This window comes from Mytilus californianus, unplaced genomic scaffold (genome assembly GCF_021869535.1).
Source record: "Mytilus californianus isolate M0D057914Y unplaced genomic scaffold, xbMytCali1.0.p SCAF_6, whole genome shotgun sequence".
Classification (NCBI taxonomy): Eukaryota; Metazoa; Mollusca; class Bivalvia; order Mytilida; family Mytilidae; genus Mytilus; species Mytilus californianus.
In genome coordinates, this window is record NW_026262712.1 from 88804477 (window position 1) to 88826092 (window position 21616).

At 32.5% G+C, this 21616-nt stretch overlaps 1 protein-coding gene and 1 long non-coding RNA gene across 4 annotated transcripts in view; both read left to right on the forward strand.

The window, feature by feature from the left end:
- The window catches only part of LOC127706192 (liprin-alpha-1-like), a 69107-nt gene that overhangs the window by 36022 nt on the left and 11469 nt on the right, over positions 1 to 21616 (forward strand). The window contains exons 8-18 of the mRNA XM_052210672.1: positions 20 to 238; positions 683 to 877; positions 1558 to 1634; positions 2019 to 2112; positions 2975 to 3186; positions 6893 to 7073; positions 9405 to 9497; positions 14008 to 14171; positions 14646 to 14818; positions 15316 to 15409; positions 16406 to 16487. Coding sequence (XP_052066632.1) covers positions 20 to 238; positions 683 to 877; positions 1558 to 1634; positions 2019 to 2112; positions 2975 to 3186; positions 6893 to 7073; positions 9405 to 9497; positions 14008 to 14171; positions 14646 to 14818; positions 15316 to 15409; positions 16406 to 16487 — 1584 coding nt within the window. The remainder of the gene's footprint in view (positions 1 to 19; positions 239 to 682; positions 878 to 1557; positions 1635 to 2018; positions 2113 to 2974; positions 3187 to 6892; positions 7074 to 9404; positions 9498 to 14007; positions 14172 to 14645; positions 14819 to 15315; positions 15410 to 16405; positions 16488 to 21616) is intronic.
- Positions 10026 to 12077, forward strand: LOC127706193 (uncharacterized). 3 transcript variants are annotated; one of them, XR_007984287.1, is made up of 5 exons: positions 10026 to 10121; positions 10156 to 10257; positions 10564 to 10733; positions 10842 to 11181; positions 11488 to 12077. It is a non-coding gene; the product is annotated as an uncharacterized LOC127706193 (long non-coding RNA). The 3 variants fall into 3 exon arrangements; XR_007984288.1 differs by lacking the exon at positions 10156 to 10257; XR_007984286.1 differs by lacking the exons at positions 10026 to 10121; positions 10156 to 10257 and adding an exon at positions 10366 to 10529.

Sequence of the window (21616 nt, forward strand, 5' to 3'; positions counted from 1 at the left end):
AATGTTATTAACATTGCAGACTGAGGAAAAGGTGCGAGCAACACAAGAAAAATTAGAACTTGCCGAACAAAAATTACAACAATCATTGAAAAAAGCTGAAGCATTGCCCACAGTAGAAGCAGAACTAGCTCAAAGATTAGAGGCATTAACTCAGGCAGAGGAACGTCATGGTTCAGCAGAGGAAAGAATGCAGTTAACAGAATCCAAACTACATGAGAAAGAAACTGAAATACAAAGGGTATATTTACTTAATATTTTTAATAAGTTCCTGATCTAATTAATCATGCACCAAATATTATTGTGCACCAGATATTGCTTTTTAAATCCAACATTATACTACTGCTACGAAGTAGCAGGGATATATAGTTTTTATCCATTCATCAGTCCCTAAGTCAGTGCAGACATATAGTTTCAGGATGCTAAATCATATACTATCCGCTATAATGGGAGTGTGAGCCAACCTTACCTGGGTAAACGGTCACATATGATAAGAGGAAGATCCCTTTTGATTTTTTAGTCAGCAGGTCTTAGGTCAAGGTCAAACTTTCTTAAAATAGATTTGTGCAACACAATACTTCTGTCTGAAATGACAAGAATCATGACTTAAAGTAAATAGAATTTCGTAGAAACAAGCCAGTTGTTAGATAAATGTATACTTTATAGTTCTCTAATTCATTTGCAGTGTCGACAAAGAGAAAAGATGAATGAAGAGCATAATACAAGATTATCACAAACTATAGATAAATTATTATCTGAATCTAACGAGAGGTTACAACTTCATCTAAAAGAAAGAATGCAGGCACTAGAAGAAAAAAATCAACTTACTCAAGAATTAGAAAGTGTCAATCAAGCTCTAGAAGAAATTCAGAATGAAAAAGTGAGTGCTGTTAGTCACCATGTATATCTAACTAATCTGGTTCATTAAAACTTGAGCTTTTAACTTTTAGGCCAAACCAAAAACAATAATGTTCGAATTTACTGTCTTAACCACCTTACACACACTACTGATAAGTAAAAACTTGTTTTGTAGGCAGAATGATATTTGAGAGTGACATCAAAAGTCAATTTGCAGTTTGTTAATTGCTGAACTATCTCCTAAAGCATTCATGTATTCAGGCATATTGTTGAGGCACCCTAATCAAACTAGACATTATTATAGCTAAAAAAAGCCAAGATTTCAAGATCAAAAATTATATCAGGACCAGTTAATTTAAGCTGTATAGTATAAAACTAGTATTTCTTTGTCCAAGATGTATGAAGAAACAACAGTTTTGATAAGCTTTATGTGATGTGAAGTATTTTTAAACCACAACTGAATGTTTTGTTAAACAGACACTTGGTTCAATAGTGTGTTTACTCAATATTGAACTAAGAATGACTACTTATCCTTGTTACTGTAAATTCAGTAATTAATATGCATATTTATGATTAATTAATGGTATTAATGGTTATATCTAGAACGTATTTATTCATGATACTTACTGCCTAGAAAATGAACATTCATTTTACTTTAAGTATGAAAAACCCACAAATTAGACATGTTTTGTTTCTTTGCAGGAGAGAATGAATGAAGATTTAGCGCGAGCTAAAAAAGAAATAGATACTCTTAGGCAGCAACTTGAATACCTGGCAAGGTAAGTGTTTAGTTGTCAGAAGCTGTAGTGATTTAAGTAAGTAAGTGACTATAGAAAAAATGGAAGGAAAGAACAACCTTGAAATGACAGTATTGATTGAGAACTTTATTTTGTTAATTTATCAATAAGCCTTGTCAAAATTCAACATTTTGAAGATGTTCAATCCTACCAGAGTTTGCTGGTCACCAATTTTTACAAGAACTCTTTAGCTGAATAAAAAAGAAATTGCTTTATCAATAGAAATACAAATTTTGATATTTGTATAGTTCAGAAAAATTAAAAAGTAATATTTATGAGTTAGGATTTTAAATAGTAACTTGGTAGTTTGTTGTGAATTCTGTTTATGTATAAATAGTATTAGTAATACAATATTTCCATTTTTAGGCCAGGATCTGGGTATATGTTACAGAGTCCAAGTGAAATATCACGGCGGCCAAATCGCGGCAGGGAACAAGCTCTTAATGATGATCCTACAAAAGTATGTTTGAATCATTCCTAGTATATATATCAATAATGGTCACAGATTATTACACAAAATGACATGTATAATGCCACCATCTTTTTGAGCAGTCAAATCGTGTTGACTCTTAGATATTTGTGGTAAAATCACTTAACAGTAGAAGAGAGACGAAAGGTACCAAAGGGATATTCAAACACATAAGTCAAAAACAAACTGACAATGACATTGCAAAGAACTTAAAACAACAAATAGACAAACATAACTATATCTAGGCACTTAGAAAACTAATGAACCCCACCAAAAACCAGGGCTGATCTCAGGAGGTATTTTCAGCTAGCTCGGTTATTCCTGAGGATTACATAAGATTGCACTTTTATATGAAAAAGTTATATAACTTTAAAAATTGACTGATAATTGGAAAGTTGCAAAAACTTTAAAGTAAATATCTTATCATAGTTTCTGTCTATGCAATTTGTATGCTTACAGGTCAACTTCACAAAGCAAGAGTTAAGTTGAAACATCTTCTTTCATTTTGTGTAAGAGTGTTAATTATAGCAATATTCATTTATAAAAATGTAGCATTTATATCTGAATTTACAGTAATAAAAAGTAAGTGCTGTTCCATTTAAACATACATGGCATCCAGGGAAGGCACTTTAAAAATGGGGTAACACCCTGTAGATGGAATTTCAGAATTTCACTTCAAATTTTATTGAACATAAAAAATTTTGACACTCGCCCATAGTTGAAGTTTTGAAGTGCCTTCCCTGGGTCTGACTCTCATGTATGTTTTTATGGAACAGCCCGAAGAAGATATAGAGGCTAGACGAGGGGCAGTTTGTTTTAAATGTCATGGTTAATGCTTTTCTTTTCATAATAGGTGAATACATTAAATGAACAGGAATGGGAGAAGATACAACAGCAGCATGTGTTAGCTAATGTCCAACATGCATTTGATACCAGTGATACCGAGGAAGATAGCGAGTCCGTTCTCGGAACATTTGACATGTTGTCACCTAGTGGACATACAGATGCCCAAACCTTAGCCTGTATGCTTCAGGAACAACTCGACGCAATAAATAATGAAATAAGGTATGCTGTTTGTATCCAAAATTTTAATGCTTTAATTGCCTATTGTGTAGGTCACATAAAACTGAAAGATAGATTGTCATCCATCTACATGTCTGTAAAAAATATTTATTTCTAAAATGTTATAAGAATTAACATATCTGTAAAGGAATAGTCATTGAATTTCTGTTTTATACATTTATTTACAACAATAAACAACATATCCAATTATTTAACAATATTAGTTGGTCATTGTCAAAACTCAAATATAACTGCCTCTTTATAAGGTATATAAAATAACTGACTTTCTCACATGGATGGATGAAAATTTGTAAGTTTTATTGGCCTTAGATTTGCAGGTTAAAAAATATTCAAGAAATGATTTTGATTATTGCTTAAATCAGGATAATGTGTTTTATCAATCTGATAACATTTCTAAAAAGAAAAGATGTATTCCATCATTATTGCATAGTATTTAATCAGATTTTACCTGTCATTTGATGTTGTTGCTTTGCTGTTTTACTTTTGAGTTTTAAACATTTTCAGTTTGCTTTCTATTATTATTATTATTGACACAAGCAATTATTTGAATGAAATGATATAGCTAAGGACTATTCTAGAAAAACTTTTCTGGGGAATTTTAGAGACACTTGTATCTAATTTTCTATGAGTAGTTGAGTCTAAAGCTTATTTTAGCATTAAGTATATGGTAAAAGAATAATAGACATTGGGGCTTCTGAAATGTGTCCCAACTGATTCGGTCTTGTAAATCTGCAATTAATGTGTTGTATATATTCCAGAAAATTTGCATTGAACAATTTATCCCGATGCTAATGTTTTTTTTATCGGTTATGTAATAGAAAGGAATTGCTTTAATTAATAAATAGTAAAAGAAGGCTATGAGAAGAAAAATTGATAAAGGCACAGTTACTTAGGTTTTAATATATTATCATTCATACTCAGTTCATGAATTTTGATTTGGTCTTATAGTCAGTGTGATCATACATGTAGAACCTTTTTTTTTAATAGTTGTTCGTCACTGGACAGAAATCAAACAACAAACAAATTAATCTTTATAGTTGTTTTCTGGTGTAAAATCGTTATCCTCAAAATTTAGTACAACTGAAATTTGTGTAAAGATTAAAGATCAGAAAAGTTATCACTCTTGGATATTTACTTCAGGAAGTTAGATTGGGGTCACAGCTAAAATACTAGATAAGAAATACTTTATCTTTTATACTAATACCTGTAATATATAATCTTTTTCAGTGAAATTAATGAAAAAACAAATCCACAAGGGTAATTTGTAGTTCATTTATTTATATCAATCTTCAATCTTTGTCTTGTGTGTAATTAACAGGGGAAATAACTCTTGTCTCTGTCTTATAACATTATACTGGGATACAAGTCTTGTAATAACAGTGTATGATATGACAGCCAGTACATATTTTATTTGAATTTGGATTTAACTGAAAAATAATTAATTTCAAAAGCCAACACAAGTTTAGAATATTCCATATTTAAAAACGAAGTTGAGAGGAAAATCTTTTAAAAAAAGACAACGGAAATTAAATCTGAAGAAAATGATAGTAAAAGATGCATAAAAACTCAGTTGATTAAAACCCTATGGTCCATCAGTACTACCCATTCATAGACAAAGATTTGCATTTTTTGCTAGATTCTTTGTATGTTAAAATTCTATTCAATATGCATTTGATAATCTATATTTGCAGTCTTTCTTATATTTAAAAATCGCCACTGCATACATATAATATGCATTTAACATTGAGTTTAGATGTAAAACTCTTCTACCACATCTATACAATTATATCATATTAGCTTGTAGTGAATATAACATGCTTTAAGTGTAACATTAAACTTTGACGACAGCTTATTGCTAGATTTCAAGCAAAATTTGTATGCAAATTATTTTTTATATTTTCTCGACTAGTAATATTCTATAGAATGTTCTCTATTATAATGTTCCTATCATCACTTACATATTGATACTCAAATTTATTAATCAATTTACATTCAGGTTTTAGAACTATTTGATTGTACATGAAATGTCTTGTGAAAATTGTTCTTTTAAAATTTTTAACCATAAAGCTGGAAAGAAGACATTCACATATGATTGATTATGTGCACTCCCATACATGAAGAGAGTGAACTAGTCTCCAGGGGAGGGGAATAACAATTGTGCAATCATCTAGAAAAACCTATAGGAGGGGAAAACAAGTAATGCCAAATAAGAATACCAACGGTTTGGGTCAATTTATATGGATTTGGTATCTCATATTATGTAAATTAATTTACATTGTTTTTGTTCTAGATGGATTTTCAATTTGTATATGTAGTCCATTTTTATACTGTCGCAAAAATTTTTTGCGGTCGTATATTGGTATCATGTCGTCGTCTTCATCGTAGTCCGCGGCGTCAGCGTCGTCCATAGACATTTGGTTTCCGGACAATAACTTTAGTTTAAGTATATGGATCTCTATGAAATTTTATCAAAAGGTTCAATACCACAAAAGGAAGGTTGGGATTGTTTTTGGGGGTGATGGTCCTAACCATGTAGGAACTAGGGGCCAAAACAAGCATTTTTCTAGTTTCAGGACAATAACTTGTGTACAAGTATTTTGATTGCTCTGAAATTGTACCACAAGGTTCAATACCACAAGTAGAAGGTTGGGATTCATTTTGGGGGTAATTGCCCTAACCGTTCAGGAATTAGGGGCCAAAAAGGGTCTAAAACAAGCATTTTTCTAGTTTTCAGACAATAACTTGTGTTTAAGTGTATGGATGTCTCTTAATTTGTACCACATTTTACAAGAAGAAAATTTCTGCAAAATTATTTTTTTTGGAAGGGGGTAAAAAAAAAAAATTTTTTTTGGGGGGGGGGGGGGGGGGGGATTTTTTTTCCTCTAAAGAAAATTCTCTTCAAATATTTTTTTTTTGGAAGGGGGGGGTAAAAAAAATTTTGGGCTGGTCAATTTTTTTTCCCTCAAGATGTAAGAAATTGTCAATTTTCAAAAGAAAAATGGGGGGGGGGGGGGGGGGGGGGGGTCACAATTTATTTTGCTAATTCTTTGTATATAGTCTGAAAACAGATTTACTAAGTATTGCGCAACAGCACAGTGTTTGGCACAACAGCAAGAAATATAAATCAAATCATACAATTTCAAGTTCTTAGACTACATTTATTCTGTGTCAGAAACCTACAATGTGTCAAATATTTAATTACAATCCAAATTCAGACCTGTATCAAGCTTGAATATTGTGTCCATTTTTGCCCCAACTGTTCAGGGTTGGACCTCTGCGGTCGTATCCAGCTGCGCTCGGCGAAGCAGTTTATTCAAGTTGATATCAGGTTGATATTTATTTTTAAAGATATTTTCATTTTCTTTGATATATTTTCAGTTAACATCATTACATATATTTTCCATTTTTAGTTAAAATCATTAAGTTGCAACTTCTGAACAAGCATATTTAGTATCCACTTTCATATGCTTCATTGTTATGTAGATTTTTTATTTAATTAGAAATGATTTTTGCATGGTCATATTTTTTAAGAATTTTATTTAGATTTGCCATCCAAATATTGATTTTGTTGTTGTGCATGTACACATTAAACTTGTTAATTCAATTTGTTTAAAAATACAGATTTTTCAGGACCAAATTTTTATGGTATTAGACAAATAACTATATCTAAAAGATCTTCCTCTTTCAGATTGATTCAAGAAGAAAAAGAATCGACAGAACAAAGGGCAGAGGAATTAGAAAGCAGGGTAGGCAGTGGAAGTCTTGATGCTATCGCCAGCAGATGGCGTACATCTCCACCCCTCAGTGGTAGCTCCACCCCTACACCCAGGACGATTTTGTCCAGAGATTACCTACAAAAATATCACACTGTAAGTCCCATGGAGTCAGCACTTCTCGTAACTTTTGGTGTTTTCAGACTTTTTTCATTGCTGACTCCAGAAATTACTTAAAAAGCATGCTCTATCATTTGAAATATTAACACCATATAAAGTATCACAAAAATTTCAAACAGTCTATAAAGTGTCATTGTTTTGATGCATTTGGGAAAAAATATAGATATTTCTAAATAATATTCAGGCAGAATATAAATGGAACAGACCTTTCAATTTTCTAAAATTTGTGTTTTTAATTTGATGTATTATTTTATTTGATGCATCTCTGCAAAAAAAAAAAAATGAACTTATAAATAAAAGTATTAACTTTTTGTGTTTGGTTATATGATCTTTAAACATGATCTAGGTCAAGGAAGAAACTAGAAATTAATTAAATCAATATAATAAACCCTGTTTTTAAATTTGAAATATACAAACTGCAGCAAAAATATACTTCTTTGTAACAGTCCTATAAAACTGCCATATTGAAATTTTAATTTGATAGACTTTGCCTCTAAAAAGAATCATGTATTTAAAACCATTGGGTGCCAGGGTCATGTAAATATGTTATTATTATTTCCTCAACAAAAATTATTTACTGGTATGTTTTAAAGGTAATAATGTGTTTTAATGGTCAGTGGTTTACAGTACTTATTCAAATTGATTAACTCTGAAAATTATCACTGTTAGCTTTATTCATGTCTTTCGTAAAAGTTAGAACTTAACCGTTTTTTTTACTTATTGAATTCCTTTTCAATATTTCAAGATTATTTGTTGTTACCAATATTGCAACTTGTAACAACGAAAAAATGAAGCTTTCCAATCTTTGTAAATAAAGAAGTAGAAGTCTAAGAATTTTTCGGTTATTATTTTTTGTTACATCTTTATTTCTAAATGATAGAGCATGTTCACTTTTGGTTTTTAGCATGACAGTATCACACGTATTTGCTGTTGTATCTGAAAATTTGTATTATATATATTTAGAAGTGGTATTTTCCTTATATTCAATTATTATTAGATGTGTTATTTGCTAAAACACATATATTAGATACATATATAGATATATATTTATATATTTGGAATTCATTTTGCATTTCATTTGAAATTTTCCATCTTTTAGTTCAATTGGTGTATTGAGCTATCACAAATTTCTTATTTAATGTATTTATCTGAGTTAACTCCCCTTTCTCCTCCCTCTGCTGGCACATCAATTTGTTGTATGTTAATAGTAGTCTAGTAGATCATATTAAGTATTGAAAATACATCACATCAAAGCATACAATATACAGACACCTCTTTAAAAGTTTTGAATAAACTTGTAAAATTCTTGTGAAGTGAAATGTATTATTATTTTATATACATTGTATATTCATTCAATACATGATGTATACTATTCTTCTGAAATTAAGTAGCCTGTGAATGGCTGAATTGCAGTTTAAAGTTAATTTGCTTAAATTTTTAGAAATCTAAAATCATCTTCGATATTTTCAAAATAGGAAAAAAGGGGAACCAATATTAACAGTTGTTTCTTTTTTCTGATTTCAAATTCTTTTCATTTATCAGTTGATTTCTTCATTATTCGAAGAAAGAAAAAATTGAGTTGTATTGCATGTGTGCAGTATCAAATTGACGGTGATTCTAAGTGTCATAATTATAATATTGATATTGCATGTAAATATATAATGGCTATCTCAGGAAAAACTTTTTTTTGAAGTTTTTGGTAGTTGCGTACACTGAAAAAAGGAGTTTTAATTGAAGAGAGAGAGAAAATATTTTGGTTGATAAAACTAGATCTACCAAAATGTAAATTTTTCCTGGAATATGCCTAATTTCACTTGATATGCATGTCTGTTGTCTTTATTCTATCACCATCTTGCATGCTCTTGCACTGTAGACATTTTTGTACAGCATCAATTATATTCATCAATTTTTTTATGTAGTCCAATATCAGTAAAAATGTTCTGACACTTCATATTAAAAAAAAAAAAAAATTGGAAATTTATAGTTTCACAAGGAAAAAAAGTAGTTTGGCGATTTTGTACGATAATTTTAGTACATCTCGTTTTGTGAAGAAAAAAAATAATATACTTAATACTGGTATATTGGAAAAGAGCATATTTAAAAAGATATATATACATATTTGGAAAACTCATATAGAATAAAAGCAAAGTTATTGTTGAATTTCTTTCAAAGCAAATGGAATGGCTTCATTTCTTGTTATAAGCTTTGATTTATAAGTAAAAAATGCCTATCAAGTTATGTCTTCTTAGCTTGTATTAACATTCTGACTACTATTGAACAAGAAATGTTATTTATCCTCCACTATAGGCCCCTGCAGGAATGTCAGCTTCACATCTATATACTTATTCCTCATCTAGTCCACAGTTGGCTACTGCCACCACAGCTGAATCTATTAACCAGGTAACTATATACACCTTTCAATAACCATGTATCTATTCATTAACCAATATACACCTTTACCATTCATTAACCAGGTAACTATATGCACCTTTCAATAACCAGGTATCTATTCATTAACCAATATACACCTTTACCATTCATTGAGCAGGTAACTGTATACACCACTGCCATTCATTAACCAGGTAACTATATACACCACTGCCTTTCATTAACCAGGTTACTGTATACACCACTGCCATTCATTAACCAGGTAACTGTATACACCACTGCCTTTCATTAACCAGGTTACTATATACACCACTGCCTTTCATTAACCAGGTTACTGTGTACACCACTGCCTTTCATTAACCAGGTAACTGTATACACCACTGCCTTTCATTAACCAGGTTACTGTATACACCACTGCCATTCATTAACCAGGTAACTGTATACACCACTGCCTTTCATTAACCAGGTTACTATATACACCACTGCCTTTCATCAACCAGGTAACTGTATACACCACTGCCATTCATTAACCAGGTAACTGTATACACCACTGCCTTTCATTAACCAGGTTACTGTATACACCACTGCCATTCATTAACCAGGTAACTGTATACACCACTGCCATTCATTAACCAGGTTACTATATACACCACTGCCTTTCATTAACCAGGTAACTGTATACACCACTGCCTTTCATTAACCAGGTTACTGTATACACCACTGCCATTCATTAACCAGGTAACTGTATACACCACTGCCATTCATTAACCAGGTTACTATATACACCACTGCCTTTCATTAACCAGGTAACTGTATACACCACTGCCATTCATTAACCAGGTAACTGTATACACCACTGCCTTTCATTAACCAGGTTACTGTATACACCACTGCCATTCATTAACCAGGTAACTGTATACACCACTGCCATTCATTAACCAGGTAACTGTATACACCACTGCCATTCATTAACCAGGTAACTGTATACACCACTGCCATTCATCAACCAGGTTACTGTATACACCACTGCCATTCATTAACCAGGTTACTATATACACCACTGCCTTTCATTAACCAGGTAACTGTATACACCACTGCCATTCATTAACCAGGTAACTGTATACACCACTGCCATTCATTAACCAGGTAACTGTATACACCACTGCCTTTCATTAACCAGGTTACTGTATACACCACTGCCATTCATTAACCAGGTAACTGTATACACCACTGCCATTCATTAACCAGGTTACTATATACACCACTGCCTTTCATTAACCAGGTAACTGTATGCACCTTTCAATAACCAGGTATCTATTCATTAACCAATATACACCTTTACCATTCATTGAGCAGGTAACTGTATACACCACTGCCATTCATTAACCAGGTAACTATATACACCACTGCCTTTCATTAACCAGGTTACTGTATACACCACTGCCATTCATTAACCAGGTAACTGTATACACCACTGCCTTTCATTAACCAGGTTACTATATACACCACTGCCTTTCATTAACCAGGTTACTGTATACACCACTGCCATTCATTAACCAGGTAACTGTATACACCACTGCCTTTCATTAACCAGGTTACTGTATACACCACTGCCATTCATTAACCAGGTAACTGTATACACCACTGCCTTTCATTAACCAGGTTACTGTATACACCACTGCCATTCATTAACCAGGTAACTGTATACACCACTGCCTTTCATTAACCAGGTTACTATATACACCACTGCCTTTCATTAACCAGGTTACTGTGTACACCACTGCCATTCATTAACCAGGTAACTGTATACACCACTGCCTTTCATTAACCAGGTTACTGTATACACCACTGCCATTCATTAACCAGGTAACTGTATACACCACTGCCTTTCATTAACCAGGTTACTGTATACACCACTGCCATTCATTAACCAGGTAACTGTATACACCACTGCCTTTCATTAACCAGGTTACTATATACACCACTGCCTTTCATCAACCAGGTAACTGTATACACCACTGCCATTCATTAACCAGGTAACTGTATACACCACTGCCTTTCATTAACCAGGTTACTGTATACACCACTGCCATTCATTAACCAGGTAACTGTATACACCACTGCCATTCATCAACCAGGTTACTATATACACCACTGCCTTTCATTAACCAGGTAACTATATACACCACTGCCATTCATTAACCGGGTAATTAAATACACCATTCATTAATCAGAATGTGAGTTTAAATTTATATATTAATGGCAATAATTAATACATCACAAAATTTCGGTCTTTCGTGATCAGTATATTAAACTTTGCTTCATCTATATACAACTGCTGTCAAATTTTTATGCACCCCACAAATAACTGTTTGGTCATGCCTGTCAAGATGGTCCTTTTGATATTGATATAGTAAGTTAGATTACTTTTAATGGAATAACTGCCTTTGTTCAAATCTTGTCATACTGTTTCAACTCATCTTCAAGATCACAGTTCTAGTTATACCCTACGCAACGAGTTGCGGAGGGTATAATGTTTTTGACCTGTCCGTCTATCTGTCCGTCCGTCCGTCCGTCTGTCTGTCCATCAGTCAGTCCTATTTCTTGTCATCGCAACTTCTTTCAAACCACACAACAGAATTTCACGAAACCTTTTTAGATAATAAGGACATACTATGTAGTTGTGCATAGCGACAGGAAATTACGATTCAATTTTTTTTCTAGGAGTTACGCCCCTTTGAACTTATTTACTTTAATGTACTACTGCTACAGTTTGTCATCACAACTCCTCTCAAACCACACAGCAGAATTTCATGAAACCTTTCCAGATAATAAGGACATACTACGTAGATGTGCATATCGACAGGAAATTACGATTCAATTTTTTTTCCAGGAGTTACGCCCCTTTGAACTTATTTGCCCAATATTCTTCTGCAACCTTTTGTCATCGCAACTCCTCTCAAACCACACAACAGAATTTTATGAAACCTTTTCAGATAATAAGGACATACTACGTAGATGTGCATATCTACAGGAAATTACGATTCAATTTTTTTTCTAGGAGTTACGCCCCTTTGAACTTATTTGCCCAATATACTACTTCAACCTTTTGTCATCGCAACTCCTCTCAAACCACACAACAGAATTTCATGAAACCTTTTCAGATAATAAGGACATACTACGTAGATGTGCATATCGACAGGAAATTACGATTCAATTTTTTCCCCAGGAGTTGCGCCCCTTTGAACTTATTTGCCCAATATACTGCTGCAACCTTTTGTCATTGCCACTCCTCTCAAACCACACAATAGAATTTCATGAAACTGTGTAGATAATAAGGACATACTATGTAGATGTGCATATTGACAGGAAATTATGATTCAATTTTTTTTTCTGATACAATTTTTTTTTCTTACACTTATTTTATTTCTCCAATGACAATGTGGGGACGTGGGGTATGTAAGCGTGCTCACTAAGGTTTTTTTCATTTGAAATCTTTTAAATGCCATATAATCATTATATGTCAACCAGTGTAGATGATCATTGTTTAAAAAGGATGACCTCCATGTATTTTGATTGTCAAATTACCTGTATAAGATTAAAAATAATGGATCTTCACATTTTGCTGGATATATGTTCTGATTAATTTGTTCTTGATAACAATAGCTATTGGTTTAGATGATTCTAGTCTAGCGTCAATCCTTTCATTCTCTTCCTTCTATCCCCATGTGGACATTTGTATATGTCAAGGAGTCTTTTGTGAAAGAAATACATGTATTTTGATATTTAGATCATTATATAAACAAACACAATGGACCAATTTAGTAATGGTGTTTCTTCATGGGATTGTCTATTCTGGACCATTTGATTAGACCAGACTTAGCATACAAGGACACTGAGACAGCATAATTTAATTTATGAAGACCTAAGTTAAATTTCTGAATGGGTCCATTTTCCATTTCCTTGTAATAGTATCCAATATTTGATTACCATTTTATTTGCATGTATTACTTTTAAACAAAAGGATGATATATAGCAAGCTTTAATAATGCTTACGGAACAATATTTACCTTAGAATCATATATAGATAGTTACTTTCTAACTTAGCTTTATAATATCCCCATCAGAAGTCACATACCACATCTTGAACACAATTCATTATAGTATTTTTATATAGAAATTTTAGAAGTAATATTCTTGGAAATTTGTGTTGGTGTTAAAATCATGATAGAACTTTTTGGCACAAATGCCAAGGATGATGCGTCATCAATTTCATAATGACTTTCAAAAGTTCTATTGAGTTTTTTTAACAGAAAAACTAAAATGTTAATTCAAAACCAGAAATGTAAATAATTTAGAACAGTTAATACACAACACAGATTATAGTGTGGATTATACTAATCCCTGAAGAAAGTGGTATGTTTCATCTATTTGTAATTAGATACTAATAACATAATCAAGTATATTTAACAATGCCTATATATGACAAAGACCTTATTTTTGAACTTTGTTTTTAAAGCAGCAGTATAGTCGTGATGATTCAGCTGTGAATGAAGAAGCCATGACGATAAAGTGTGAATCTAGTCCCCCAACTCCTCGGTCTTTACGTCTGGAGAGAATAGCCACAGCAATAGCTCAAACATCTAATCCAACAAATGAAGATTCGGTTTTATCTTCAACACCAAAGTAAGTATAGGTACTAAATATCAGTTACATGCTGTAGAGGAGCCTTATGAGAAGAAAAAACTTGTATTTCTGTGCTTTTTGTCTTTACATCTTAGTAGTCCTAGTGAAATTTATAGCAAAAAGAATATGTTTAAACTGACATTAAAATGGCTGGGTACTTGACACTAAACAGCTCATTTTGCCACTAGAATTGTTAATTTGTATCAATATTTTATCAAACATAACACAGTTGTTCCTTAAAAACAGTTCTGTGAAATATTATTTTCTGAAGTTATTTTATACCATAAGTATTACTTTTGTCTTGCACCACAATCACAACCTTTGCAAAGGAGCTTTAAGACAAGTAGATTCAAGGCTATTCCACAATATTTGTTTAAGTAGTGCTCAGTTTCATATTTACCATATATCTTTTTAGATACATCACTATCACTATTATCCATTTGTTTTATGACTTCATGTTTTCTATTTGTGTAGATCTGTGATAGATACCATGCAAGCAACAGCTAGTCCATTTAGTTCTACCAGTAGCAGTCAAGATTCTCTATCCAAAAATCAAAAGAAAAAGGGAATTAAAAGCTCACTGGGAAGTTTCTTCAAGAAAAAAGGCAAAACGAAGGAAGGCATAAACCGAGAAATGACACCTGTTGGTATGTATATGTGTGAACAAGGTGATCATTATGTACAGTTCACTGAGATTTGAATAAGACATAGTGAAGATGCTCCACTATAACATATTACAGGTTGTTATGCACCATCGGCGATAATAAGGGGCATTATGTTTTTTGGTCTGTGCCTCCATCCATTAGTTTGTCTTTTCCGTACACGGTTAAAGTTTGGCTTGAAGTGGTCACATTAACTTAAAATTGAAACTTAGTACACATGTTCATTGTGATGTGAACTTTTTTTTTTAAATAATGCCAAATAAGGTAATGATTTGTATGTTGGACAGTTGTCTCATTGGCAATTATACCACATCTCCTAATTGTATAAAGGTTATGACATAGATTTAGCAGTTCACTAAACCTGTAATGTGATAGTGTGAGTAGGATAAGGTGTCAAATGGATGCATAGTCTTGTTAAATATTTATTTTAAGGAAAAGTATTGTCCATCAAAAGTTTTTTTTAATCTAATTCATTTTTTTAGGTGGAGGATTTGGTGAAATGGGTGATGTAAGTGCTGGTGATGCTTTAACACTAGGACTTGGCCAATCAGAATATGATCGACGCAAGAAAAAGAAGTAGGTGGAGAATTATTGAATATAAAAGGTTCAAATTATAATAGACATGGTTTTAAAAAATAATCTGAAAAAATAAAAAAGAGCAAATTAGTTGGCTTTATGTGTACATGGACAGTCATGGTAATGTTTGCAGAAAAAATCTTTTTATGAAAGAGATGCCCAATAAGAAATGGAAGATGGGATTTATGTAAATTTTTGAAGGTAATGAATAACATTTGAAAACTGTTTCAGGTATATTTAAAAATCATGCTGTTATTTTACTGGATAGAAATTAGTATTATGTTTTCATGCCCCAGCCAATTAAGTTTTACCCTTGTCCATCCGTACGTACGTACATCCCAAAGTTGGTATCGGTTCTCTAACTTTAGTTTACCTCTACCAAATGTTATCAGACTTATACACAATGCTTATTACCACAAAACACAGATCAAGTTTGAATTTTGGTGGTGTCACTTTAACCGTTCTAGAGTTATGCCCCTTTACAAATGGAAAAATTGCTGAATTTTGTTTCCGTTCTTTATCTTTAGTTTGCAAAAACCAAATGTTATGAAACTTATACATAATGCTTATTACCACAAAACACAGATCGAGTTCGAATTTTGGTGGCATCACTTTAACCGTCCTAGAGTTATGCCCCTTTACAAATGGAAAAATTGCTGAATTTTTCGTTTCCATTCTCTAACTTAAGTTTGCCTCAACCAAATGTTATGAAACTTATACACGATACTTATTACCGCAAAACTCAGATCAAGTACAAATTTAGGTAGTGTCACTTTCACCGTTCTTCAGTTATGTCCTTTTATAACTTTATATGATATGCAAGCGGGGGCATCATCTGTGTCCCATGGACACATTCCCCATTTATTAATTTAATGTTTATCCCATTCATTCCAGCATGCCATGAACAAATTGCTCAACTGTAATAACTATGATAATGAAATGAAATAGCTTTGGTCTGACATATGAAATTACATTGGTGTTTGAATTATTTTTCAGGCATGAATTATTAGAAGAAGCAATGAAGGCTGGTACTCCATTTGCTTTATGGAATGGTCCTACTGTTGTAGCATGGTTAGAGGTTGGTGTTTCTTAAATCAAAAAATAATCTTATAAATCACTTTTCTAGGGCCATAGTTGCATGTTTTTCTTTTAATTCCCCTACTGACTTCGTCGAAGGGGACTCTAGGTTTGCATTCTGTCTGTCTGTCTGTCTGTCTGTCAGTCCGGCAAATAAATTTTCCACACTTTTTTCTCCCTGCTTGAAGATATTAATTTGATATTTTCATGACATGTTATAGATCAAGATCCAATTTTTTTTCCGGTCTGATAATTTTGTGCAGAGTTATGGTCCTTGGACTTAGAAAATTCACTAAAATAATCAGTTTTCCACACTTTTTGTCATCATGCTTGATGATATTAGCTAGATATTTGTTATATAGTTTACACATTATGACAAGTTATAGATCAAGTTAGCATATTGTTCCAGTACAATTAATTTTTAACTGGTGGGGGACTATGTATTGCCATGCAATACTCTCAGAATGCTTGTTGATAGTTGATTTTGCAGTATACATGCAATTTAAGCAGTACCGAATTCAGTCTTGTATAGTTCACGGTTTTATTTTCCAAAATTGAACCTGCCAGACAGGGGTGCGGATTATAGAGTACAATTAGCAAGAAATAAGAGAAAAATTCCGACTTTGCGAGGTTAAATTGTAAGGGCGCTTTTATCATTTTCAAATCTAATAATTTATCTAATCCATATTAATATGCAATTTTTATTCAATATCAAATATAAACTGATAAATTACAAAATTAAATGCTTCATTACAAATTTCTTGTTTCTTTTCACTGCATTGCATAAAATAAACTGGAATCTGCTTGAATTTAACGAAATGAAAAAGGTGTACAAGTCAGTCTGGAACCAGCTTATGCATTACGATGCATAAACTTCAAAATGTAATCGTTTATTCGTTTCGTTTTGGTGTTTCATACTGACGCATGTGTTTTGTTTTAGCTTAAGATCCTTCAAACATGTATGTGATGGATATGTTAAACATTATTTTACATAAGGATGGAACTGTTTTACTTTCAACGTCATATTCTAGTGATATCTATTAAGTACAGATTTTCCGTACACTCTCACTGTATTTATTTTTATTTACACATGCTATTAGAAATTCTGGTTTAAACAAACACAAAATTCTCAATTTTTATACGACCGCAAAAATTGAAAATTTTTTGGTCGTATATTGGTATGACGTTGGCGTCGTCGTCGTCGTCGTCGTCGTCGTCGTCGTCGTCGTCGTCGTCGTCGTCGTCTGGCGTCGTCCGGCGTCGTCCGAAGACACATTGGTTTTCGCACTCTAACTTTAGTTTAAGTGAATGGATCTCCATGAAATTTTACCATAAGGTTTAATACCACGAAAGGAAGGTGGGGATTGATTTTGGGGGTTATGGTACCAACAGTTAAGGAATTAGGGGCCAAAAAGGGGCCAAAAATAAGCATTTTTGTAACTTTCAGACAATAACTTGTGTGTAAGTGTATGGATCTCTCTGACATTGTACCACAAGGTTCCATATCACAAAGGGAAGGCTGTAATTGATTTTGGGGGTAATTGCCTCAAAATTTTAGGAATTAGGGGCCAAAAAAGGGGCAAAAAACAAGCATTTTTCTAGTTTCATGACAATAACTTGTGTGTAAGTGTTTGGATATTTCTGAAATTGTACTACAAGGTTCCATATCACAAAGGGAAAGCTGGAATTGAGTTTGGGGGTAATTGCCCGAAACGTTTAGGAATTGGGGGCCAAAAAGGGGCCAAAAATAAGCATTTTTCTAGTTTCCAGACAATAACTTTAGTTCAAGTGTATGGATCTCTCTGAAATTGTACTGCAAGGTACCATACCACAAAGGGAAGGCTGGGATTGAGTTTGGGGGTGATGAATCATAAGGGGGTTCAAAACATTTGGGGGGGGGGGATTTTTTTTTTTTTCCTTTTTTTTTTTTCTTTTAAAATTTTCCATTTTAAGTTGGTTATTTCTGATTAATATTTAAAAGCAAATAATAATGATATGGTAGGAGATACACACCAAACAGGATGTGTAAATTATTATATAATAAGTATTGTGCAATAGCAAGAAATTTTCAATTGCACAGTATTGCACAATTGCAAGAAATCTTCAATTGCACAGTATTGCGCAATAGCAAGAAATCTTCAATTGCACAGTATTGCGCAATAGCAAAAAATATCCAATAGCACAATATTGCGCAATAGCAAGAAATTGTCAATTGTACAGTATTGCACAATAGCAAGAAATATTCAATTGCACAGTATTGTGCAAAAGAAGATACTTCATATAAATTGCTTATTTCTTGATCAATTTCAATGGGGTTTTTTTCTTGAATTCTTGGGGTTCTTTAATATGCTGAATCTAACCGTGTATTAAGTTTTTGGATTTTGGGCCCCGTTTTTAAATTGGTCCACATTGAGGTCCAAAGGGTCCAAAATTTAACTTTGTTTGATTTCATCAAAAATTGAATTATTGGGGTTCTTTGATATGCCGAATCTAACCGTGTATTTAGATTCTTAATTTTTGGTTCCGTTTTCAAATTGGTCTACATTAAGGTCAAAAGGGTCCAAAATTAAACTTAGTTTGATTTTAACAAAAATTGAATTTTTAGGGTACTTTGATATGCTGAATCTAAACATGTATTTAGATTTTTGATTATGGGCCCAGTTTTCAAGTTGGTCCAAATCGGGGTCCAAAATTAAACTTTGTTTGATTTCAACAAAAATTGAATATATGGGGTTCTTTGATATGCTGAATCTAACCATGTATTTAGATTTTTGATTTTTGGGCCCCGTTATCAACTTTGTCCACATTGAGGTCAAAAAGGTCCAAAATTAAACTTTGTTTGATTTCATCAAAAATTGAATTCTTGGGGTTCTTTGATATGCTGAATCTAACCATGTATTTAGATTTTTTATTTGTGGACCCGCTATCAAATTGGTTCATATTGAGGTCAAAAGGGTCCAAAATTAAACTTTGTTTGATTTCATCAAAAATTGAATTATTGGGGTTCTTTGATATGCCAAATCTAACCGTGTATTTAGATTTTTAATTTTGGGTCCCGTTTTTAAATTGGTCTACATTAAGGTCCAAAGGGTCCAAAATTAAACTTAGTTTGATTTTAACAAAAATTGAATTCTTGGGGTTCTTTGATATGCTGAATCTAAACATGTGTTTAGATTTTTGATTATGGGCCTAGTTTTCAAGTTGGTCCAAGTTGGGGTCCAAAATTAAACTTTGTTTGATTTCAACAAAAATTGAAAATATGGGGTTCTTTGATATGCTGAATCTAAACATGTATTTAGATTTTAGATTTTTGGCCCAGTTTTCAAGTTGGTCCAAATTGGGGTCCAAAATTAAACTTTGTTTGATTTCAACAAAAATTGAATATATGGGGTTCTTTGATATGCTGAATCTTACCATGTATTTAGATTTTTTATTTGTGGGCCTGCTATCAAATTGGTTCATATTGAGGTCAAAAGGGTCCAAAATTAAACTTTGTTTGATTTTATCAAAAATTTAATTATTGGGGTTCTTTGATATGCCAAATCTAACCGTGTATTTAGATTTTTAATTTTGGGTCCCGTTTTTTAAATTGGTCTACATTAAGGTCCAAAGGGTCCAAAATTAAACTTAGTTTGATTTTAACAAAAATTGAATTTTTGGGGTTCTTTGATATGCTGAATCTAAACATGTATTTAGATTTTTGATTATGGGACCAGTTTTCAAGTTGGTCCAAGTTGGGGTCCAAAATTAAACTTTGTTTGATTTCAACAAAAATTGAATATATGGGGTTCTTTGATATGCTGAATCTAAACATGTATTTAGATTTTAGATTTTTGGCCCAGTTTTCAAGTTGGTCCAAATTGGGGTCCAAAATTAAACTTTGTTTGATTTCAACAAAAATTGAATATATGGGGTTCTTTGATATGCTGAATCTTACCATGTATTTAGATTTTTTATTTTGTGGGCCCAGCTATCAAATTGGTTCATATTGAGGTCAAAAGGGTCCAAAATTAAACTTTGTTTGATTTCATCAAAAATTGAATTATTGGGGTTCTTTGATATGCCAAATCTAACCGTGTTTTTAGATTTTTAATTTTGGGTCCCGTTTTTTAAATTGGTCTACATTAAGGTCCAAAGGGTCCAAAATTAAACTTAGTTTGATTTTAACAAAAATTGAATTCTTGGGGTTCTTTGATATGCTGAATCTAAACATGTGTTTAGATTTTTGATTATGGGACCAGTTTTCAAGTTTGTCCAAGTTGGGGTCCAAAATTAAACTTTGTTTGATTTCAACAAAAATTGAATATATGGGGTTCTTTGATATGCTGAATCTAACCATGTATTTTGATTTTGGACATTGGACCATAATAGGTAAATTAAAAAAATTGAAGTTCTTAGACCACATTCTTTCTGTGTCAGAAACCTATGCTGTGTCAAATATTTAATCACAATCCAAATTCAGAGCTGTATCAAGCTTGAATGTTGTGTCCATACTTGCCCCAACTGTTCAGGGTTCGACCTCTGCGGTCGTATCAAGCTGCGCCCAGCGAAGCATTTTATTTAATTTTTTTTTATTTTGACATATTTTAACACTAGTAAAGTGTTTTAGGATCATTTACAAGCATTTTCAACTTCTATTTGGTGTTGGAAAATGGGTTTTTCCATGAAAATACCGCAAACGATCACACACGATTTGAAATTACCGGAGTTTCATTAGATGTTTTCAAACAGTTTCAAAATGTTTTTTTACCTGAATTTCTAGTTGTGAGAATGGGGTGCTGACAATGTACCAGTGTCAACTATACAAGTCTGGTTACGGTATTATTGTAATTGATAATTTGGTTGCTAGTTGTAACTGAAAGGCAAAATTTTGGAATTCAAATTGAAAAAAACAACCAGATTGAAATAAAGGATTATTTGTTGTTAACTTAATGTCTAGTGGCAACTATTTCATGCATATTCAGGACAAGATCAAAATAATTAGTCAATTGTTGGGATCTGAGAAAAATTTGTTTTAGACTGTGAATGGAAATTCTGAAATTGGTACATTTGGAAGGGAATTTAAATTTACCTATACTGAAATTGTCATTTTTATACCGACACATAGAAAGGAAAAGTTTGAAGTTTTTG